We start from the raw sequence: 24,998 nt of genomic DNA on the forward strand, positions 1-24,998 counted from the left end.
TCAGAGGCAGACTTTGGTGCAGGTTGTGAGCTCGGAGTTAGTGGTTTTAGTTACACCTGATATGGCAGCTGCGGTGGGAGCTGAGGAGGGGAAGGCAGAGTTGTGGTGTTAGCTCTCGAATTGGTTGGCGATGGCGTGACAGTGGGCACAGAAAGAATTCTGTGTTCACCACCTGGCAGTCACTAACTTTGAATTATGTAAACAGTAGCTTTTACCTTTCATTCAGTTCAAAAGCAGGTAGTATTAGCAGCCTTAGCATCAAAACAGGAAACACAGCTGTTATGGGTTCCCAGATTTCTGGTGCTGGAGAGGTGCCCCTCAGGGGTGGCGGCACTGGGGCTCTCGTGGTGGTGATCAGTAAAGCCGGGCTGTAGTCACGTCAGGGCCAGGGTGGTGCCCTGAGCCGGTCATCACACACAGCGTGGCCAGGCAGCCCACAACCCAGAGCAGCAAGTGGGAGAGCCCAACAACGCGTCCTCTGTGCAGGTGTTCAAGTGGGCCCATCGCTGCGTCTGTCCTTCTGTCCCCTGCATCCTCCCCCCAGTGTGTACAGGTGTCCATTGAATTGCTTTTGTACCAAACTATGCAGCATTTTAAAATGAACTATCTTTCAAGAGCTTAATAACATGGTCATAGACTTCTGTGTAAATTGCACTGTAGTCCAGAATACCCTGTTCTGTTGTCCTGGCCTTGCCTATGGAAGGACTGTGTCCCTTGTGGGGGTCATTAGTAATTAGGGCTTTCAGGTTAGGTCATGGGTGAGGGAAGCCTTGGAGGGGAAGGGGAAAACATTGGAGTTTTAGAGAGAATCTGAGTCTGAATGAAGCCCCTGCTGGGCTGGGCGGCAGGAGACAGATGTGAGCTCTGTAGCCTGCTCCCCTAGGCAGCCAGATGGACAGGTGGGGAAGGTCTCAGGGACCCAGGTCTCATTCATGAAATGATGGGACTTGGTCTCGATCTTTAAGATTAACAATAAATGGTTCCAGGGCCTTCTCTGGTGTTCCAGTGGTTAAGAATCCACCTTCCAATACAGGGGACTCTGTTTCCATCCCTGGTTGAGGAACTAAGATCTCACATGCTAGGGAGCAACTAAGCCCACATACCCCAACAAAGACCCAGAGCAGCATTAAATAAATGAATGAATGAATGAATGAATGAATGAATGCAAGCAAAACAAATGGTCTTGTGGGAGCCTCCAGATCTCATGGGGCAGGGTTTTGAACCGTGTCTGCACAGAGTAGTGGCTTAGATGATGATCTTTGTTGAGTCAGTGTTCCCTGAGCCTGGATAACCAGTGGGGGAGGCGATCCAGCAGCCGTGAGCTGGCGAGTGCTGCCCCTTTCTGGAGCAGTGTGCAATCCTGAAGCCTGAACACGGAGGGTACTCTGTCCTTGACAGACTGAGGGGCTGTGATAGAAGTTGATATTTGTAGGTGGTTCACTATTTTGCTGTCATAACTAAGTGAGAAGTAGTAAAATAGGATTTCCAAGTGTCAGGCAGGAAGAAAAGAGTTCAGTTCAGTTGTCATTCAGTTGTGTCTGACTCTTTGCGACCCCGTGGACTGTAGTATGCCTCCCTGTCCATCACCAACTCCTGCAGCTTACTCAAACTCATGTCCATTGAGTTGGTGATGCCATCCAACTATCTCATCCTCTGTTGTCCCCTTCTCCTCCCACCTTCAATCTTTCCCAGCATCAGGGTCTTTTCAAATGAGTCAGTTTTTCACATCAGGTGGCCAAAGTATTGGAGTTTCAGCTTCAACATCAGTCCTTCCAGTGAATATTCAGGACTGATCTCCTTTGGGATGGACTGGTTGGATCCCCTTGCAGTCCAAAGGACTTTCAAGAGTCTTCTCCAACACTACAGTTCAAAAGCATCAGTTCTTCGGCTCTCAGGTTTCTTTATAGTCCAACTCTCACATCTATACATGACTACTGGAAAAACCATAGTCTTGACTAGATGGACATTTGTTGGTAAAGTGATGTCTCTGCTCTATAATATGCTGTCTAGGTTGGTCATAGCTTTTCTTCCAAGGAGCAAACATCTTTTAATTTCATGGCTGCAGTCACCATCTGCAATGATTTTGGAGCCCCAAAAAATAAAGTCTCTCACTGTTTTCCCATCTATTTACCATGAAGTGATAGAACCAGATTCCTTGATCTTAGTTTTCTGAATGTTGAGATTTAAGCCAACTTTTTCATTCTCCTCTTTCACTTCCATAAAGAGGCTCTTTAGTTCTTCTTCGCTTTCTGCCATAAGGGTGGTATCATCTGCATATCTGTGGTTATTGATATTTCTCTCGGCAACCTTGAGTCCAGCTTGTGCTTCATCCAGCTCAGCGTTTCTCATGATGTACTCTGCATATAAGTTAAATATACTGGGTGACAATATACAGCCTTGACGTACTCCTTTTCCTATTTGGAACCAGTCGGTTGGTCCATATCTAGTTCTAACTGTTGCTTCCTGACCTGAATACAGATTTCTTAAGAGGTAGGTCAGGTGGTCTAGTATTCCCATCACTTAAAGAATTTTCCATAGTTTATTGTGATCCACACAGTCAAAGGCTTTGGCATAGTCAATAAAGCAGAAATAGATGTTTTTCTGGAACTCTGGCTTTTTTGATAATCCAACGGATATTGGCAATTTGATCTCTGGTTCCTCTACCTTTTATAAAACCAGCTTAAACATCTGGAAGTTCATAGTTCATGTACTGTTGAAGCCTGGCTTCGAGAATTTTGAGCATTACTTTACCAGCATGTGAGATGAGTGCAATTGTGTAGTAGTTTGAACATTCTTTGGCATTGCATTTCTTTGGGATTGGAATGAAAACTGATGTTTTCCAGCCCTGTGGCCACTGCTGAGTTTTCCAAATTTCCTGGCATATTGAGTGTAGCACTTTCACAGCATCATCTCTTAGGATTTGGATTAACTCAGCTGGAATTCCATCACCTCCACTCACTTTGTTTGTAGTGATGCTTCCTAAGGCCCACTTGACTTCACATTCCAGTATGTCTGGCTCTAGGTGAGTGATCACACCATCATGATTATCTGGGTCATGAAGATCTTTTTTGTTTAGTTCTTCTGTGAATTCTTGCCACCTCTTCTTAATGTCTTCTGCTTCTTTTAGGTCCATACCATTTCTGTCCTTTATTGTGCCCATCTTTGCATGAAATATTCCCCTGGTATCTCTAATTTTCTTGAAGAGATCACTAGTCTTTCCCATTCTGTTGCTTTCCTCTATTTCTTTGCACTGATCACTGAGGAAGGCTTTCTTATCTCTCCTTGCTTCTCTTTGGAACTCCACATTCAAATGGAAGTATCTTTCGTTTTCTCCTTTGCTTTTCGATTCTCTTCTTTTCACAGCTATTTGTAAGGCCCCCTCAGACAGCCATTTTGCTGTTTTGCATTTCTTTTTCTTGGGGATAGTCTTGCTCTTTGTCTCCTGTACAGTGTCATGAACCTCTGTACATAGTTCATCCAGCACTCTATCATATCTAATCCCTTGAATCTGTTTCTCACTTCCACTGTATAATAGTAAGGGATTTGATTTAGGACATACCTGAATGGTTTACTGGTTTTCCCTACTTTCTTCTATTTCAGTCTGAATTTGGCAATAAGGAGTTCATGATCTGAGCCACAGTCAGCTTCCTGTCTTTTTTTTTGCTGACTGTATAGAGCTTCTCCATCTTTGGCTGCAAAGAATATAATCAGTCTGATTTCAGTATTGACCATCAGGTGATGTCCATGTGTAGAGTCTTCTCTTGTGTTTTTGGAAGAAGGTATTTGCCATGAACAGTGAGTTCTCTTGGCAAAACTTTATTGTCCTTTGCCCTGCTTCATTCTGTACTCCAAGGCCAAATTTGCCTGTTAATCTAGGTGTTTCTTGACTTCCTACTTTTGCATTCCAGTCCCCTATAATGAAAAGGACATCTTTTTTGGGTGTTAGTTCTGGTGGCTTAGATGTTAAAGCATCTGCCTACAATGAGGAAGACCTGGGTTCAATCCCTGGGTCAGGAAGATCCCCTGGAGAAGGAAATGGCAACGCACTCCAGTATTCTTGCCTGGAAAATCTCATGGACGGTGGAGCCTGGTAGGCTACAGTCCATGGATCGCAAAGAGTTGGACATAACTGAGTGATTTCACTTTACTTTCTGGAAGGTCTTATAGGTTTTCATAGAACCATTCAACTTCAGCTTCTTCAGCATTACTAGTCAGGGCATAGACTGGGATTACCGTGATACTGAATGGTTTGCTTTGGAAAGGAACAGAGATCATTCTGTCTTCTTTGAGATTGTATCCAAGTACTGCATTTCAGGCTCTTGTTGACTATGATGGCTACTCCATTTCTTCTAAGGGATTCTTGCCCACAGTAGTAGATATAATGGTCATCTGAGTTAAATTCACTCATTCCAGTTATTTTATTTTGCTGATTCCTAGGATGTCGACATTCACTCTTGCCATCTCATGTTTGACCACTTCCAATTCATGGACCTAACATTCCAGTTTCCCATGCAATATTGCTCTTTACAGCATCGGACTTTGCTTCTGTCACCAGTCACATCCACAACTTGTTTTTGCTTTGGCTCCATCTCTTCATTCTTTCAGAAGTTATTTCTCCACTGATCTCCAGTAGCACATTGGGCACCTACCGACCTGGGTAGTTCATCTTTCAGTGTCCTATCTTTTTGCCATTTCATACTCTTCATGCGGTTCTCAAGGCAAGAATACTGCAGTGGTTTGCCATTGATTCTCCAATGGACCGTGTTTTGTCAGAACTCTCCACCATTACCCGCTTGTCTTGGGTGGCCCTACACGGCATGGCTCATAGTTTCATTGAGTTAGACAATGCTGTGGTCCATGTGATCAGATTGGTTAATTGTCTGTGATTGTGGTTTTCAGTCTGTCTGCCCTCTGATGAAGATGGATAAGAGGCTTATGGAAGTTTCTTGATGGGAGAGACTGACTAAGAAGGAAAGTGGAGAAGCTTTGAAGGCTTAAAAAATGTTTCTTGTATATTAAAATGTAGCTTCTTTTGATAGATTTTTCATTCCTAAAATCTGAAACTAGTCTTTTTGGTGATAAAAAATCATTGTCATTTTTTAAGTATGTAAATGCTGTTTAATCAGTTCAGTTTTTTTCTAGAAAAAAAATTCAATTTGAAGATTATTCAGACTTTTAATCCAGACTGTGTTTTTGGTCTTTTGGGCATTTTACTTAATCACTTTTAACTTTTTTTTTTGACATAGCAGTTACTATTTTCTTAACACTCAGGATATGTAAAGACCCACGGACACCCTAAGTCTTTCAGGAACATGACCTGTGACCAGCATGAGGAGTACTTTGTCCTTCACCCTTGAGTTGGATTATGTGTTGTCACATATACCTTCATTTTTTATATTTTTCTTTCAATAGAAGTACTTTATTGCCCTGTTTAGCCAGGACCCGTAATGCATGTATCATGTATAAAATTGAGGCTTTATCACTCTGACCCATGGTGTCATAATTAATTTCTTTATTACCCATTTTTTTTGTTGGTTTTGAATTAAAGCTCTCTTTAGAGCTTTGAAGATTACTTATAAGAGTTAATTTACCAAGAGTGACTTCTTAATATAAAGTGCCTCTTTGCTTGCTGAGCATTACTGAGGTTCATTCCATCAAATGAAAATGGAGAGATTAGTGGAGATTTCAAATTATTTAGGGCTTCTTTTATAGCTCAATTGGTAAAATATCCATTTGCAATACAGGAGACCCCAGTTCGATTCCTGGTTTGGGAAGATCCACTGGGGAAGGAATAGGCTACCTGTCCAGTATTCTTGGGCTTCCCTTGTGGCTCAGTTGGTAAAGAATAATCCTGAAATGTGGGAGACCTGGGTTCAATCCCTGGATTGAGAAGATCCCCTAGAGAAGGGAAAGACTATCCACTCCTGTATTCTGGCCTAGAGAATTCCATGGACTTTATAGTCCATGGGATTGCAAAGAGTTGGGACACGACTGAGCGACTTTCATTTTGAATTTATTTATTTAGTAAAGGGCCAGGAATGCTGGGTACTTATGTGTTGGTCTTTTGAAAAGTTTCATTATCTAATTCATATTCATATAACAAGTGTTCTGCCTGTTGCTGAATATCAGGAAGGCTAGGATTACCTTGAAATGGCAGAATCACAGCTTTAATGAGAGCCCATAGGATCCAGAGATCTATTGGAATATTTTTTCCCCGTCTAGTGGATTGTTTAATATTCTCTTTAACCAAGTTCCAAATTTCTATATCAAAACTGCCCTCGTCAGGGAACCAGGGATTATATTCAACCACTGTTTGAAGGCATGCCTCTATGTGTTGATGTGAAACCAAAAGTCCTTGAAAAGAAAAATGGTGGGGCTTTCCAGCCGTTTGTCCCATAACCCTGCACTCAACTGACCTCAATAGGTCCCAGTCACTCCGGCCTGAATACCACAAATTCCAGGTCCCTGTTTCGGGCACCACTTGTTGGTCTTTGATATAGACCGGGAAACTGGTGGACCAGAGTCGATTAAAAGAAAGAGAGAGAGAGTGCAGTATCTCTCGGGTTACATGGAAAACCAATAAAGCCCATGCACAGGACTTGTACCACTCACTAAGGCACAGGGCGTCCTCTCAAGGAGGTCTTGAAAGCCCAGGTGAGAGAGTGAGCTTGACAGGTTTCCACGCTCTGAAGAGAATTAAGACAGAAAGAAAGATGTGGGGGACCCAAGTCTCTAGTGGAGCGAGGGTATTTTATTAGCAGAAGTGCAGGCTTATATATCTTTAATAAAATGATTACTCAGCCATTACAAAGGATGAAATTCCATCAGTTGCAACAAAATGGATAGTCTAATACATACAAGGTCACTGATATTGAAAAGAGTCACTAAAGGGAGCTACTGAAAAGAACCCAAGCAGGTACCCTTTCCCATGATCTCAGTCCTGAGAATTGCATGAAGCTATGCTTGTTCCTGGAATAGGAACTGATAAGGAACAGAGAATCCTTGAGAAATGGCACACAAAGGAAGAAAAGTGCAACATATTGGATTTCTTAAAGTTGAACATTCCCTGACACTTATGCTGCAGCTTTGTGGAGATTAATGAGACATTTAAAAGCATGGGTCATGATGAAAACTTACAAATGATTAAAAACCTTCCACACTGGATATTATATTAAGTACATTATTTTAATAAACTAGTATGCATCATTCAGTTTGCATTTCAGGAAGGTGCCTTGTCATCTCTGCTACTAAATTCTGTGGGTGTCTAGAGCTGTTTCTGTATATAAATCTGATAAAAGAAGGAGGCTTTCTAAAGGCAACTTAAAACTACTTCACACCACCTAAGACATAGGATTGGATGAAAAGGTCTTTGGGACACAGTATCTTAAAATAGGAAAAAAAATGTGAGTTAATGTTAGGATATCAGTGACTATTACATTATTTTCTCTACTTTTTAAAGTAATGTGTATTACTTTATTGAAATGGGTACATTTTTTATAAACTTTAATTTGCAGGAATCAAAAACCCCAACCTTACAAGGCCTTTCCATTACTGTCAGACCCGGTGAACTGTTAGCTGTGGTCGGACCTGTGGGAGCAGGAAAGGTAAGTTGTGATGCCTTTTGTCAGCTTGATGTAATACCACAGCCTCTGTTCAGTCCTCAGAGTGGAGCCCAGAGCTGAGTGTGACTCAGTTTGAGTTTGAATTGGGTGTCTCTAGAAAGGTTTTTCTCTAGGAACATTAGTTTTGCAAAAAGGTTTCATGGCCTACTACATCAGCATAAATGCACATTGTGTTTTCCTTCTTAATGCTTCATGTGACATAGTTGGGAACTGCTCGTGGGGAGTTTGGACATCTCAGTGAAGGAGATTATTTATGTGGCAGCTGTTCAGGATGGATGGAGACAGTCGGGACTTCTTTTTGTCACAGTGGCCCCTCCAGGAAGTTTGGAGGTGGTGAAGGCTCTTCCAGGAAGCTCTGAGCATTTCTTTATGTGACTTGACTTGGTCCCATCAGTGCACGTATAGGGAATGTGCAACCACGTGCTGGAGCTAAAGATATAGACATGAGCCAGACCTTGACACCTCTGCCCTCCAGAGGCAACCAGGTTCTGGGGCAAGACAGATATGCAGGCAGACTATTTCAGCCCAGTGTGGTGAGTGCTCTTATGGCGTGGACATAGGCATGTCATTTCTGTGTGTTACAGGAGATGTGAAGGACATGTACATGTGCACTTAGTGTCCTGTGTTTTATACAACAAAATACAGAAACCTAAATGTGGGATGTGCACACGAGAGGGTGATGACTTCCTCCATGAAGGACTTTTTTAAAATTTATTTTTAATTGGAGGATAATCGCTTTACAATATTGTGTTGGTTTCTGCCATACATCAATATGAATCAGCCATAGGTATACATATGTTTCCTCTCTCCTGAACCTGTTTCCCACCTCTCATCCCTTCTTACCCCCCTAGCTTGTCACAGAGCCCAGGATTTGAGTTCCCTGGGCATGATGGACTTCTGTTCTTCAAATACAACAACCTCAGAGTTCTTTTAAATAGCAATCTTTGGATATATTCTTCACACATAGTTAATTTTTTTTAAATATACTTATTTATGTATTTGGTTGCATTGGGTCTTTGTTGCATTGCATAGTGTCTCTAATTGTGGCATGTGGGCTCAGTTGCCCTGGGCATGTAGGATATTAGTTCCCCCACCAGGGGACCAGGGATCTAACCAGAGCCTCTGGCACTGGAAGGTGGATTCTCCTTGGTTTTTTAGTGTTTATTATCTGGATATAATTATTGTTTTTTTAATATTTTATTTTGTACTGGGGTATAGCCAATTAACAATGTTGTGATAGTTTCAGGTGAACAGTGAAGGGTATATGTCAGCCATACATATACATGTACCCATTCTCCCCCAAATTCCCCTCCCATCCAGGCTGCCACACAACATTGAGTAGAGTTCCACGTGCTGTACAGTAGGTCCTTGCTGGTGACTCGTTTTACATACAGCAGTGTGTACCTGTCCATCCGGAACTCCCTAACTGTCCCTTTCCCCCCATCCTGGAAGGTGGGTTCTTAACCACTGGACCACCAGGGAGGCCCCACATAGCTTTTTAAGAACAAGTATTTGTCAAGTAAAAGATATCCAGGTGCAGGAACAACTGCATTAAACATTAGATACAGAAAATATACATCCTGCTTGTCTGCTCTGCTAGAGAAGGATGTTAAACATTCTTCGTCTTTGCTGAGTAGAGCATTTCATTTGAGGGAACTCAGGCAGAGTAGATTGTTATTGTGTTAATATTCCTTATCAACCTTTAGTTTAAGAGTTGACCAGTAATGCTCTGTTCCATTTTTTTTCCTGCAGTATCCAAAGCTGTACTTTATACACTTCTGATATCCTGTATCAAGCACCAGGGTGGGGTTGGCTGTGCTGCGGGGCATGTTCCATGCTGAGTGCTCCCTGTTCACGTGTGTGTGTTGCCGTCTGTTTCAGTCGTCACTGTTGAGCGCTCTGCTGGGAGAGCTGCCCCCGAGCCAGGGGAAGGTCAGCGTGCTCGGGAGGATCGCATATGTTTCTCAGCAGCCCTGGGTGTTTCCAGGGACTGTGAAGAGTAACATTTTATTTGGGAAGAAATATGAAAAAGACCAATATGAAAAAGTCATAAGGGCTTGTGCTTTGGAAGAGGTGAGTAATGACTCTTGAGTTGCATGTAGTCGAATTTCAAATAATGATAACATTGATTTAAGCTCTAAGGTTTGTTAAAAGTTCTTTTTTTTGTAATTTGAAAGGTCTTATATGTTGCTTTACGCTGGACTTCTGGGTAAGTATGCAGTCATATACATTGTTGTTTTAATTCTGGTGTGATAATGATGGTCACAGAATGCCTTTGTTTCATTTGGTGAAGTATCTTTTACTTTTAGATTCTTTTTTTAATGAACAATTAACAAAAATTTGTAAGAATAGAGAGTGCTGTGTAATGAACCCTCATGTTCCCACCCCCAGGTTCAGCCAGGGTCAGCTGGTGGCCAGTCTTGCTGGATCTTTAACCCTGCCCTGTGCCACCCCTCCACACAACCCCACCACCCCATCCCCCGGGGTTCTAAAGCAAATCCTAGATCTCAGATAAGTTCATCTGTAAACATTTCATTGTTGTTGTTGTTCAGTCCCTAAGTCCTGTCCAGCTCTTTTCAACTCCATGGACTGCAGCAGGCCAGGCCTTCCTGTCCTTCACCATCTCCTGGAGCTTGCTCAAACTCATGTTCATCAAGTCGGTGATGCCATCCAACCATCTAATCCTCTGTTGTCCCCTTCTCCTCCTGCCCTCAGTCTTTCCAAGTGTCAGGGTCTTTTCCAGTGAGTTGGCACTTTGTATCAGGTGGCCAAAGTATTGGAGATTCAGCTTTAGCATCAGTCCTTCCAATGAATATTTAGGGTTGATTTCCTTTAGGATGGACTGGTTTGATCTCCTTGCAGTCCACAGGACTTTCAAGAGTCTTCTCCAGCACCACAATTCGAAAGTATCAATTCTTCAGCACTCTGCCTTCTTTATGGTCCAACTCTCACATCCATATATGACTTGTGGAAAAACCATAGCTTTGACTATATGAACATTTGTTGGCAAAGTGATGTCTCTGCTTTTTAATATACTGTTTAGGTTTGTCACAGCTTTTCTGCCAAGGAGCAAGCATCTTTTAATTTCATGGCTGCAGTCACTGTCTGCAGTGATTTTTGAGCCCAAGAAAATAAAATCTGTCACTGTTTTTATCTTTTCCCCATCCATTTGCCATGAAGTAAAGGGGCCAGTTGCCACATAAATCATAAAGAAACATATTCTGTTACCATAAGCAATATAGTATGTAACATTTGCATATTATCATTAACCAGTTTTTAAAACTTAAGTTTCTTTTTAAACAAGTTTTTATAAAAAACTTTTAAGGATTTTTAAAAGTTTTAGGCATTACCTAGTTAAAGGTCGGAGAAGGCAAGTTAAAGGTAACATGTTGATAAATTCTAGTTTGATATTTTCCCATATAGGTTGCTTGACCTTACAAAGCCCTTTTGGATGCCTGTAAGTTTATACTTTCATCTCATATTTACACATTCCTGGCAACTTGGATATTTTCTTTTTAGGTTGCCTTGACAATCATAGATAATAAGATCCTTCTGTGTCTAGGTATACAGACCTTCGAGACTTGAGTTATTTTAGTGTTGCCTTCATTTCAGATATAATCTTCAGTCACCCCCTGGGCCGTGTGATGTGAAAGAGCAAAAGCTTTGAAGTGGTTCAAAAGGACATGATCTGGTTCAGATTCCAGCTCTTCTGTTTAACAGCTGACCATCCTCGGACCAGTGATGTGACCTCACTTAGTCTCAGTTTCCTCATCTGTGAAATGGGGCCAGTGCTTCCTGTGAGCTTGTTGTGAGGATTAGAGATAATCAGCGTCAGGGTCCAGCACAGAGTTTGGTGCACAGATCTTACCCCCCAGGAGCTGAGAGAACCCATGTGCACGTGTACAAATGATGGAGCAGAATTAGATGGTCCTTCATGAGAAATGAGAGATGTAAGCAGAGCCTTAGGAACCCGGCAGGTAGAGATGAGTCCAGGGTGGTTTCATGGGAGAGTGTGCTTGGGATGAGCCTGGGAGAATGGGCAGGATATTAACAGGCTGTGAGAGGAGGGGCGATTCCACATGGAAGAAAAGCTGTGAAGGAAGCAGGGCTCCTGCTGCTTGACTCTCAAGTCCAGCCCTCCTCTGCCAGGGCCTCACGTCTTGCTCACATTTACCATCTCAGCAGTCTGCTCCATGGTGTCTCTACTGTGAGTCTCCACCATCGCTGAAGGGCCCTTGATGTGCTTCTGGATGGATGGCATCAAATCTGCTTTGCCATTTTCTAGTTTGCCTTTAGTGTGTGTGTCTGCTGTTCAGTGGAATTGGGAAAACTCAACTTAAAGGAAAATAATGTGAATAAGAACACCTTTCTGCCAGTGGGGGGAATTGTAGTCTATACTCAAGTCAGGCTTTTCCCTTTAACATAATTGGAAAATGGTGGCTAGGGATTTAGCCTGACTTGGATTTTGTTGCAAATCCTGTGAAATTGTTTTCCCATTTGGGGCTGGTCCATAAATAATGTTCAGAGTCAACAACACAGTCGCAGACTTGCTACCAGATTCAGAGAGACCCTGTTTCTTGTGCCCTAACTGTGCTAAGTGAATGAGTGGATTTAGGTGCTTTTTCTAGAACATGCTTAAGGTTGTTCATGAAAACCAAATCAAGAGATGGTAATAACTTCTGAACTCAACAAAGAAAGAAGATGAAATAATGATGAATTTTCATGACAGATCAATTGCTGCTTTTCATTGGATATAACCTAGTTAAGCTTTGAATGAGCAGGGAACCTGTGTGTCTGTGTGCCTGTCAGGGAGGGTTATGGGGGACACTCTTTCTTCTCTTTATGGTCATGTGCTTTGTATGTTATGACCCACCCTGTGAATGTGGTCCCACTGTTGGTTTGACGGGAAAATAGGCATCAGTTACAAGTAGCAAATTATAATCAATTCTAGTCCTTTTTCCATTTATAGAGGGTGTTCTCACTTTTAAGTTTAGTGACTCTTGTTTTTGTAGTACATTCTATAGAAAAGGAATCTGGGACTTAGGGAGATCAAAGGACTTGTTTATCATGCAGATTCCAGTGTGCTACCCGCTTTCTCCCCATATTTGCTAATGCAGAGACAGAGAGTGAGGGCGTCATCTGCAGAAAGGTACTGCTGTGTATCTTAAGTTGATACCTGAGGGGTTTAGTAGATAATTCAAAGATTTCTAACATAATAATTTTGTAACCTAAACCTGATTGTTATCTTGTCATTTGGGGGATATTGTTATGATTATTTTTTAAAATTTCCCCAGATACTCTTTGGAAAATAGACTGATTTGTCCATTTACTTCTTAAATAATATTCAAATATAACTTATGGTAGATTCCCAGATCCTCAAGTCAAAGCTTCATATTCTTCTTAACTTTGAGTTTGTCCTGCTTTCACAGACAAACATCTACTTAGTTCAGCTGATCTGCTTGGCATACGTTGAGCACACTGTTTCTTTCCTTTTGGTTTTCCTGCCCAGCCTGCTCTTTCTGCTTCCATTTCTTGTACAGACCTTTTCTGTCACTCTATGACTTGCCTTAAGTATCACTGGGAAGACATTGGCGAGGTGTTATCCCTTCTCTGAAAGTGAGAAGCAGAGACCAAGATCAGGAAAACTGGTAACTTGAGATAAAATAAGTCCTGTGCCTTCACCTCCTGGGCCTCCAGCTCTCACACCTGTGTCTCTGGCACAGACCTTCACACCTGCATGTCCGGCTGCACTGTGACGTCACTGAGAGCTCATCTCAGCTTGTCCACAAGTAATGTCTCCTAAACCTGCCTCCACCATCTTCCCCAGCTCAGTAAATGGAGACCCTGTCCTTCCCCTTCCTCACCCCAGACACCACAGTCTCCTCTTCTCTTATAGCCCACACCCATCCTGTTAGCAGGTCTTACAACTTTGCCTTCCAAATGTGTCTGGAGTGTGACCCCGTCTCTCCATTCCCACTGTTTTCTAGCTTATTCCAGTAATGTCCTCACTTGTATCTGCCTTTACCCTTCCCCACTTACTGCCTGTTTTCTGCAAAGTACAGGAGTTTCCTTGTAAACCTCAGACCATGTCAGTCCTCCCTTCTCCCCCTCCCCCTCTTACTGGAGTGACCCCAGGCTCCTCCTGCTCTGTCTCCACCCTCACTCCCCTGGTTCTCACTCTGCTCTCCTGCCTCCTTGTCTTGAACCCCTTGGGCACCTCCCCGTGGCCCCTGCACCCACCCCTCCCTCTGTGAGGAGCAGCTTCTCCAGGTCTGCTTGAGTCCCTCCCTTCCCCAGATCTGCTCACACCCCTCTGAGCAAAGCCCTCCCACCCTAGTGTGGACTCACTTCCCTCCTTTACTCTCCATCCCCCTGAGCCGGCTTCCTTTTCCTTCTTGTCCTCAGTCCTTGTGCTCAGGTTACTTTTCCATATCACCCATTTCCCACCATGGAAAGAAATTCTAAGGGCTCTGTTTCCTCATGGCTGAATTCATTGTGCCCAGAATGGTGCCTGGTGTATAGTCAGTCCTCAATAAATATGTGTTAAAGTGGCAAAATGCATAAATGCTTTGAAAAAATACAGAATGACAACAAGTGAAAAGCCCTAAGAGTTTTTTTTTTTTTTAATTTTCCTGGTTACAGTTTAGTCACTATGCAATAAGCACATTGCTGTTGATTAAACACTTGTATGAAGAACTGATGCTAAAAGGTTAGGATGGCAGGAGAACACATTTTAAATGTTTTCCTTTTTTTTCCTTTTCTATCTCCATACAGGATTTGCAGAATTTGAAGGAAAGAGATCTAACTGTGACAGGAGATGGAGGAACCCCACTGAGTGAAGGACAGAAAGCCCGGGTCAGCCTCGCCAGGTAAATGGGGTTTCAGTTGCCATCCTGCCCCTCCTCCTCCACGGCTCCTAGTGGACGTGAGCACACAGACCCTGCTCACTGGCTGGATCTGTGTGAAGCAGGGTCTTGTCCCTTTCCCTGGGCTCCAGGAAGGAACATGACGTTGTTGGACACCATTATGATTCAGATATGAGACCCAGGGAGTGTGAAGTGTCCTTTCCTGACGTCTCTCTGTTTTCTAGAGCTGTGTATCAGGACGCAGACATCTACCTCCTGGACGATCCGCTCAGCGCAGTGGATGCAGAAGTCAGCAGGCACTTGTTCGAACAGTGAGTTTGCGCCTGTTTTATATCACTTCTTCTTCCCAGGAACCCTGTAGGGATCAGGGAAGGGAGCTCAGGACAGCCTTTGTGCTTCAGGAGACTCAGCTCCCTCTGCCCTGGTGTTCCTCCCTCCCATCCCTTCCCTCCACAGAAGATCCATTGTAGAGAAATCTTACATCATGATGAGGTCAGGACAGGAAAATACCGCAGGTGCTTCCATTGTGTGGAGGAGAGTGGGGTCCATGCTTTAGGGAGTGAGGGATAGATGGCAGATTCCCCCATGACTTGCAGTTGATGAATCCAGACCCCAGGGATAAGGACAATATAAATTTTTAAATCAGAGAGTAGGACTTGGTAACCTGGTAACTGGATACCAGTCCTTTTCCTCCATCATGTGTTGAAGGCACATTAGAAGTGATGTTTCCAGTACTGACATAGGACTTCCATGGAAAGACTATTGGTTTATGCTTATTAATTAATCTGTTGGCTTGGAAATACTTAATAAAGACTAAAATTTACAAAAGATTTATTTCACATCTGAATATGACTCAATTATTTAACATTGCTTCATGGATTCTTACTAAAATTAATACTTGGACCCTCATGTAGGGTAACCTTGAATTTGAAACTCAATATCTTGGTTGAAGTCCTGACTCTCACTTTGTTTGTGGAATTTGTTGTCAGTGGCTCTTTCTTGGCCACAGAACTCCTGAAGGAGAACAGCTCTGATGCTTTTCTGTCCTAACACACACTGACTGAGGCCTCTGGTGGAGTCTAGACTGGCCTCTTTGAAAGCCTCATGAATTCACTTTTTCTGAAACAGCACCACATCTACCCTCACAGTTAGTTTCCTTGCTGTCATTCACCTTGTAAAGCCAACAAGCCTTCCATCTGCACTTATTAATGTCCTGCTGTATACACAGAGATCGATGCCCTTACAGATGTCCCTACACAAAACCTCTTCATTTATAGGGAGGACGGTGAGCCAGGAGAGGGAAGGACCACACTGGGCCAAATAAGGGAGACTAGGACGCCCAGCTCTCATTCCTGCCTCTGAGGAACCTGTCTCTACATGGAGCTTGTTAAGACAGATGCCTGGGAAAGCTCAGCAGAGTCACAGTTTAGAGAGTTTCCATACAGGGTAGGAAATACTAAGTGGAAGTGAAAGTGTCAGCTGGAGGCTTTCACTGAAGTTGGAAAGCTCCCTGTGCCCGGGGCTGGGTGGGCAGTGCCCTGGGGGCCTGCAGGCTGGGCAGGTGTGTGGAGGCTGAGAAGAGGACCCAGTCCTTTGCTGAAGGAAGAGGAGAAGCTCAGGTGTGGAGGGAGAAGGAAGCAGGGCTGTGAGGAGGATAGCAGGCATGTCCTTGCCTGGAGAAGGTGGGGTGTTCAGCAGAAAGAAGCCTTCTCGCTGTCAGGTCCTGTGTTAGTTTCTAGGACTGTGTCTATACAGGCTGCTCTCACAGGAATCAGAGCTGGGTGGCTTAGAAATAATGGAAGTTGTCTCATGCATCCAACCTGGGCTGGTGATCTGTTTCACCATAGATAATATACACGTTTCGATGCTGTACTCTCGAAACATCCCACCCTCGCCCTCTCCTACAGAGTCCAAAAGTCTGTTCTGTACATCTGTGTCTCTTTTTCTGTTTTGCATATGGGGTTATCATTACCATCTTTCTAAATTCCATATATATGTGTTAGTATACTGTATTGCTCTTTATCTTTCTGGCTTACTTCACTCTGTATAATGGGCTCCAGTTTCATCCATCTCATTAGAACTGATTCAAATGAATTGTTTTTAATGGCTGAGTAACATTCCATGGTGTATATGTACCACAGCCTCCTTATCCATTCATCCGCTGATGGAAATCTAGGTTGCTTCCATGTCCTGGCTATTATAAACAGTGCTGTGATGAACATTGGGTTGCACGTGTCTCTTTCAGATCTGGTTTCCTCGGTGTGTATACCCAGAAGTGGGATTGCTGGGTCATATGGCAGTTCTATTTCCAGTTTTTTAATCGGGCCTGGTACCTGGGAAGACCCAGAGTGATTGGGTGGAGAGGGAGGTGGGAGGGGGGATCATGATGGGGAATACATGTAAATCCATGGCTGATTCATGTCAATGTATGACAAAAACCACTACGATATTGTAAAGTAATTAGCCTCCAACTAATAAAAATAAATGGGAAAAAAAGAAAAGTAAAAAAAAAAAAAAAAAAGAAATACTGGAAGTTTATCTATCTTGGTTCTGGAGGCTGAGAAAGTTCAAGTCAGTGCTGGCAGATTCAGCATCTGGTGAGGGTCTGATTCCTTTATCCTCATGTGGTGGAAGGGTGAGGGAGCCCTGTGGTTCCTTTTATCAGGACACTAATCCCTTTCATGGAGGCTCCACCCTCATGACCTGATCACCTCCTGGTGGCCCCACCTTCTAATACCAACACATTAGGTTTTAATGCATGAATTTTGAGGACAAAAACATTCACTCTACCAAGTTGTCACAGATGGAGGTGCTTAGAGAATATAATTTAATTTTCTCACAGTTCTTGAGGCTAGAAGTTCAGGGTGTGGGCAGGTTTGGTTTCTGCTGAGAACGTTCTCCATGTCTACTGGTGGCATCCACCTTGCTGTGTCCTCACATGGTCTTCCCTCTGTCCTTGAGTCCCCCTGTGTCTCTGTCCTTTTTTATAAAAAAGCTTTTATTGAAATATAGCTAATTTACGATATTGTGTTAATTTCATTGTACAGCAAAATGACTCAGTTATACACAGATATACATTCTTTTTAATAGTCTTTTCCATTATGGTTTATTTCAGGATATTGAATATCCCGAATATAGTTTGCTGCACTATACCATAGGAGCTTGTTGTCTGTCCATTATACACATAATAGTTTGCATCTGCTAACCCCAAATTCCCAGTCCATCCTTCCCCCACACCCCTCCACCCATGCAACCCCAAGTCTGTTCACGATGTCTGTGAGTCTGTTTCTGTTTTGTAGATAGGTTCATTTTTGCCATATTTTAGATTCCACATATAAGTGATACATGATATCTGTCTTTCCCTTTCTGACTTACTTCACTTAGTATGATAAAGTCTAGGTCCATCCACATTTCTGCAAATGGTATTCTTTCTTTCTTTTTATTTTATGGCTGAGTAGTATTGCATTGTCCCTATGTACCACATCTCCTTTACCCATTCATTTGTCTATGAACATTTAGGTTATTTCCATGTTTCAGCTATAGTAAATAGTTTTGCTATGAACATAGGGGTGCATGTGTCTTTTTGATTTATAGTTTCCTCCAGATATATGCCCAGAAATGGGATTACTGGAATATAAGATAATTCTGTTTTTAGTTTTCTGAGGATTCTCCATACTGTTTTCCATAATGCCTGCAACAACTGATAATCCCACCAGCAGTGTAGGAGGGTTCCCTTTACTCCATTCCCCCTCAGCCACTGTTATTTTAATCATGGCCATTCTGACTGGTGTGAGGTGATATCAGATTGAGGTTTTGATTTGCATTTCTCCAATAATTCACAATGGTGAGCTTCTTTTGGCCATCTGTAGCTGTCCTTTCGAGAAATGTCTATTTAGTTCTTCTGCCTACTTTTCACTTGGAATTTTTGTTGTTGTTGAGTTGTATGAGCTGTTTGTATATTTTGGAAATTAGGCCCTTGTTGGTCACATTATTTGTAGGATTTTCTCCCATTCTGTAGGTTGTCTCTTCATTGTGTTTATGGTTTCCTTTACTGTGCAAAAGCTTGTAAGTTTGATTAGGTCCTGTTTGTTCACTTTTTTTTAATTAAAAATAATTATTTATGGCTGTGCTGGCTCTTTGTTGCTGTGGTGCTTTCTCTCTAGTTGTGATGAGCAGGGGCTTCTCTCTAGTTGCGGTGTGTGGGATTCTCATTTCAGTGGCTCCTTTTGAGCAGAGCACCAGCTCTAGGTGTGTGGGCTCAGTAGTTAAGGCTCCTGGGATCCAGAGCACAGGCCCAGTAGTTGTGGTCCATGGACTTATTTGCTCCATGGCATGTGGGACCTTCCTGGACCAGGGATTGAAACCATGTCTCCTGCATTGGCACACGGGTTCTTTACCAGTGAGCCACCAGGAAAGCCCTTTTTGTATAGTTTTGCTTATATTTCTATTGCCTTAGGAGACTGACCTAAGAAAACGTTGGTATAATTTATGTCAGAGAATGCCTCTAATCTCTTCTAGAGTTTTATGGTGTCACGTCTTATGATTAAGTCTTTAAGCCATTTTGAGTTTATTTTTGTGCATGGCGGGAGAGTGTGTTCCAGCTTCATTGATTTGCAGTCCTGTGTCTCTATCCTTGTGTCTTAGTCTCTGCCTCATCTAAGCACACCAGTCAGATTAGATTAGGTCTAGTGAAGTGACTTAGCAGCAGCAGCAATATAATCAAGGGTGATGATTACCTTTTTAAAGTCCCTGTCACCAAATTCTAAGATACTGATGGTTAAAGTGTCAAGTGAATCTGAGGGGACATGACTGATTTACAGAAGGTCCAGAATAGCAAAGTGAAGAGACTCCAGCAGAGTCCAGTGTGTGAGAGGGAGATGTGTGAGGAGCTCTGAGCTCTGGATACAAGGAGCTAGGATTCCATGTCCACTAAGCAGGGGTCATTAGCCTTTGGAGGAACCTGCCATATGTAAAATGTGCTCAGTGTTGGGGTGATGAAAGAGTCGTGGAGATGGATGGTGGTGATGGCTGCACAACTATGTGAATGTACTTAATGCCACTGGGTTACATTTAATGTCACTGCTTAAAATTGTTAAAATGGTAAATTTCATGTTATATATATATTGTAACACTCATACAAACCTGCATAGTAGCACTGAATCTTTGAGAACATGAGAGAACAGGGCAGATGACACATGGCATGGCCTCCAGCTCTCTGATCTGACCTCCCATCCTCTCCTGTTCATGACTTGATGAATTTTTCATTAGAGAAGTGCCTGTGTCTTGTCATGAGTTCAATCACAGGAGCTAGTGCTGTGACAGTGATTCCCTACCCCCACTTTCCTGGCATTGTGAGTATCTCAGCCTCTTTATTTCCAGGACCCTTCCTTGAACTCACAAATGCGTGTCATCTCATCTTGTGAACATCTGCACAAGTTCCCCATCAGGGCAGGAACAGATCCTACTGGCTGTTACATCCATGTCACAGAGGAAGGCAATTGGTGTGAAGTACAGTGTGCTGATCACAGAAGTTCTCCTGAGTTCTTTTTTGAACACAGGAGATATTTATAAAATCCTCTCAAATATTTTGGGTGTGCCACTTTGGATATATACTTGAGAGAAGCAGGCTTAAGACAGTTGTTTGCTAATCAGAACCACATTCTCTAGGGTGACTTAAAGCAAAAGCAGAGAGCATGAAAGCAATTTAGGAAATTACTCAGTAGCAACTGGAGAGTGTTCTCAAGTTAGAGAATTGGATGGAACAATATGCTGTGAGAGATGGTGGTCATGTGGAAGCTTAGTCATGTGAAGGGTTCTGTATTAAAAGTGAATGAATCACACTTCTACTTACAATGAACAGATTCCTTCAGTCATGAAGGAAGGTCATTAAGGTTTGTGAGTTTTACAATTTATGCAGTGAACACTAAATGGGTTCTGTCACCTACGGAAGGTGAGGGGCCTTAGCTGAACTAATGCTGTCTCACCTGTGTCCAGCTGTGGATCCTGTCCTGGTTCAGCTCCCCATCCCAGACCCCTGCCTCCTGCATTGTCAAGTCTTTGGTCTGTCCTGATCAGATTCCCACACTGCTGTCTACACAGCTCACCCTCCTGCTCCAGCCCTTCTCAGACCCCTCTTCACATTGAGGAAGCAGCTCCAGATCCTCAAACAGAAAACAGGCTTCCTTGCCATCTGCCCCCCTCAGCCTTTCCAGCTCCACCCCGACTTGGTATCCAGCTGTGCTGGCTCTGTGTGGGTCCTTTCTCAGCCCGTCTGTCTGTCCATACTGGTCCGTCTGTCCCAGAGCCAGGGAGCAGTGCACAGGACACAAGAAGGTGGGCCCTGCCATTCCCTCCTGCTCCTCCAGGGGGCGCCCTGCCCTCTGTCTTCCCAGAGCCCTCAGTGGATGCCCTTGACCATTTATGAGTCCCCCCACCTGCCCCCAAAGCTGTGAATGCAGGAAGGTGCCTCAGCCCAGCTTGTTTTGTTCCAGGACCCCTGCACCTGCAGTGTCTTCTTCCAGGATATTTCCCCAGACAGCCTCAGGGCTCCTGTGTCTCCCCAGAAAAGTGAAAGTCGCTGTCTTATCCGACTCTTTGTGACTTCATGGACTATACAGTCAATGGAATTCTCCAGGCCAGAATACTGGAGTGGGTGGCCTTTTCTTTCTCCAAGGGATCTTCTCAACCCAGGGATCATATCCAGGTCTCCTGCATTGCAGGCTGATTCTTTAGCAGCTGAGCCACAGGGGAAGCCCAGCAATACTGGAGTGGGTAGTCTATCCTTTCTCCAGCATATCTTCCCGACCCAGGAATTGAACTAGGGTCTCCTGCATTGCAGGCGTATTCTTTACCAATTGAGCTGTCAGGGACCAGCCCTTATATAGGATTATATGTGGGATTATAGGATTAACACAGCCTTTATATAGGAATAACAGTTAAACAACTGGTTGCTGAGTCAGTAATTTCTATAGCATGAGTTGGAAATCTTTACTCTAAAAACTTGGCAAATAGTGTATTTTCCTAATGATTTGGATAAAAGCATTATCTAGGAAAAATTCAAAGCCATCAACTGATCACTTCATTGCAATTATTTATGTTACCTCATCTGTGATGGAATATTAAGAAGAAAACATTTTAAAACTTTTATGTTGGTCTATTTTGGACATTACAGCCCATTAGATTTGTTTAACATCTGCCTTCCTAGACTACTGGCAGGTAATTATGAATTAAGGAGAAAAAATTCTATTTTAAAGCTTTAGTACTAAATTTGAAAAAAGTGTTAGTCAAGAAACTTAGAATGAACATTGAACTAACAGATGTTAAAGGGTAAAAATGAATCCTTTTGGATTTAATGAAACGATGGTTTGTGTGTCTGTGTCCTGTGGTCCTGATTCTGATCACAGACCCAGTGTCCAGAGTGTCCCTTAGGACTCTTCTGTCCTGAGTCCAAAGCACATGACCGTTTGTGGCTAGGGAGGAGCAGAGAAGGGGGCTGATGTTTACTGAGCGTGTTGGTGGTTTGATTTCTCAGAGGGTGTGGATGAAGTTGTCATTGACGTTGTTCTGAGATGAAGAATCTGAGGTTTAGTCTCTTGTCCGACATCATCAGGCTTGTGAGGGACTGAGCTGTAGCCCGCTGCCTTCAGACTCTCCGTCTGACTCGCTCACAGGTTGAGCTGTGTCCCGTGCTCCTGAGATTTGCTCTGCGAGGGGCTCAGGTTCCCAGAGTACCTGCCTGGAGTCCTGCCCGTGGTCAGCGGGGGCGCCACACCTGGACACTCGCTTCCCTAGAGGGGTTGTGGACCCTGTGGGATGAGACTGGGGCTGAGTTCCAAGGGTCTGATTTTAAAAGGTAGGAGCAGTTGTAATTTTTTTTTTTTTGTCTGTGAAAAAATTTAAGGTGAATAGTGAGGGGCATCTTGGCTATAGAGAAATGGTGGGTGCTCTGAGCTGATAGATTTCCATTTTGATTTGGGCCACTTGGGTTCCGTTCTTTTATTTTCATGTTTGGAAGGTGTTCAGTCCTAATGAAAGAGGTCTTGCTTCCTGATTGGGACTGGGAATGTATCAGAGACTGATGGAGGCCACTCTAGGATTCAGTTTCTGTCTAACATTCTTTGGGAACAAGTGTCTAGCAAATGCACTGTGGCAAAGATTACAAAGAATCTATTAGTTTTTTGTTGCTAATATTTGCATCATTATAGTCATGTAGAAAGTTGCCCTAGAATGTACACATTTTTATATGACGTAGATCCCTCTCCTCGCATTCCCACATAGCGATGAAATAATATTTTAGTTCAGTCAAATTTCGGAATCTCAGTATTACTCAGTTGTTTTTCTTTATGAAACATGTAAATAATTGTTAAGCTGAGTTCTAGAAAAATAAACTTAGCTGTTGGTGCCTCCTTCACTGGACTACTTTTTATAATTTTTTTCAGTTCAGTTCCGTCGCTCTCAGTTGTGTCTGACTTTTTGCGACCCCATAAACCGCAGCACGCCAGGCCTCCCTGTCCATCAGCAACTCCCGGAGTTTACTCAAACCCATGTCCATCGAGTCAGTGATGCCATCCAGCCATCTCATCCTCCGTCGCCCCCTTTTCCTCCTGCTCTCAAACTTTCCCAGCATCAGGGTGTTTTCAAATGAGTCAGCTCTTCACATCGGGTGGCCAAAGTATTGGAGTTTCAGCTTCTAATATCAGTCCTTCCAGTGAACACCCAAGACTGATCTCCTTTAGGATGGACTGGTTGGATCTCCTTGCAGTCCAAGGGACTCTCAAGAGCCTTCTCCAACACCACAGTTCAAAAGCATCAATTCTTTGGCTCTCAGCTTTCTTCACAGTCCAACTCTCACATCCATACATGACCACTGGAAAAACCATAGCCTTGACTAGACGGATCTTTGTTGGCAAAGTAATGTCTCTGTTTTTTAATATGCTGTCTAGGTTGGTCATAACTTTCCTTCCAAGGAGTAAACCTCTTTTAATTTCATGGCTGCAGTCACCATCTGCAGTGATTTTGGAGCCCAAAAAAATAAAGTCTGATACTGTCTCCACTGTTTCCCCATCTATCTGCCATGAAGTGGTGGGACCGGATGCTATGATCTTAGTTTTCTGAATGTTGAGCTTTAAGCCAACTTTTTCACTCTCCTCTTTCACATTCATCAAGAGGCCCTTTAGTTCTTTTTCACTTTCTGCCATAAGGGTGGTGTCATCTGCATATCTGAGGTTATTGATATCTTATCTCCTGGCAATCTTGATTCCAGCTTGTGCTTCCTCCAGCCCAGCATTTCTCATGATGTGCTCCGCATTTAAGTTAAATAAGCAGGGTGACAATATACAGCCTTGATGTACTCCTCTTCCTATTTGGAACCAGTCTGTTGTTCCGTATCCAGTTCTAACTGTTGCTTCCTGACCTGCATACAGGTTTCTCAAGAGGCAGGTCAGGTGATCTTGTATGCCCATCTCTTTCAGAATTTTCCTCAGTTTATTGTAATCCACACAGTCAAAGGCTTTGGCATAGTCAGAGTTAGGTTTAAATTTGCTGCTGATAAATGTGAGAACCTAGTCAGATTGATTGATTTATGTTTAATTTTTATTATTGATTTGGTGTTTAAACTGCAGATCTTTGACTACTGTGTAGTCTTTGTCTTATTGTTTTCAGAATATAAGCTTCCAGTTTGAAGCACCCCCATTAATGTGCATTTGCATTCTGTGCCTTTTACATTTGTAGGTGTATTCATCAGGCCTTGAAGGAAAAAATCACAGTCTTAGTAACTCATCAGTTGCAGTACCTAGAAGATACAAGTCAGATTTTGATACTGCAAGATGTAAGTAGTTTCTAGAAGTCTGGGGAATTGCTTTTCTCTCACGTGTGTTGAAGGACAGACATCCCTGCAGGTCATTCTCCTTGGATTCATGGTAAACACCCCCTTCTCAGAGCAGGTGGTGTTCATGCCTTGGAGGATGAACCCAAAGACCTGTAACCCACAAGGTTCCTGTCCATGGGAATCTCCAGGCAACAATGCTGGAGGGGGTTGCCATGGCCTCCTCCAGGGGATCTTCCTGACTCAGGGATCAAACCCGAGTCTCTTACTATAGAATACTGTCTCATTGGCAGTCAGTTTCTTTACCACTGGCACTACCTGGGAAGTCCAGAAATGTCACTACTACACTCTAAGCCACATAAACCCTAAAGTATATAAAGGTGCAACTACAGTATTACTAGATCATCACTGTTCTGATGAAATCTGTTAAGGATAATGATTCAATTTTGTTCAGAAGTTTTTATTTTCCTCTTTCACAACTTAAGTCACAATGTATCACTTAGAAATTAGAGATACTAACATCTGATTGTATCTAAGTGATTGTTATACATAGTTTGCCTAAAGAGCATCTACCATTAACTCCAGAAGTGAGGTTGGGTAGCTGAGCCCCTGGGTCAGAGACGCCCACTCAGCTGGTATCTCCAGTTGCAGGTCTTCCTGCCCAGGTCTCTATGTGCCTGATACGTG

General features: G+C 43.1%; 1 protein-coding gene across 2 annotated transcripts in view; it reads left to right on the forward strand.

The window, feature by feature from the left end:
* The window catches only part of LOC133049097 (ATP-binding cassette sub-family C member 4-like), a 120,592-nt gene that overhangs the window by 22,986 nt on the left and 72,608 nt on the right, over nucleotides 1-24,998 (forward strand). For both annotated transcript variants that reach the window (XM_061132996.1, XM_061132997.1), the window contains exons 9-13: nucleotides 7,515-7,604; nucleotides 9,504-9,695; nucleotides 14,397-14,491; nucleotides 14,713-14,799; nucleotides 24,218-24,314. In XM_061132996.1, coding sequence (XP_060988979.1) covers nucleotides 7,515-7,604; nucleotides 9,504-9,695; nucleotides 14,397-14,491; nucleotides 14,713-14,799; nucleotides 24,218-24,314 — 561 coding nt within the window. The remainder of the gene's footprint in view (nucleotides 1-7,514; nucleotides 7,605-9,503; nucleotides 9,696-14,396; nucleotides 14,492-14,712; nucleotides 14,800-24,217; nucleotides 24,315-24,998) is intronic.

Source organism: Dama dama, chromosome 30 (genome assembly GCF_033118175.1).
Source record: "Dama dama isolate Ldn47 chromosome 30, ASM3311817v1, whole genome shotgun sequence".
Lineage (NCBI taxonomy): Eukaryota > Metazoa > Chordata > Mammalia > Artiodactyla > Cervidae > Dama > Dama dama.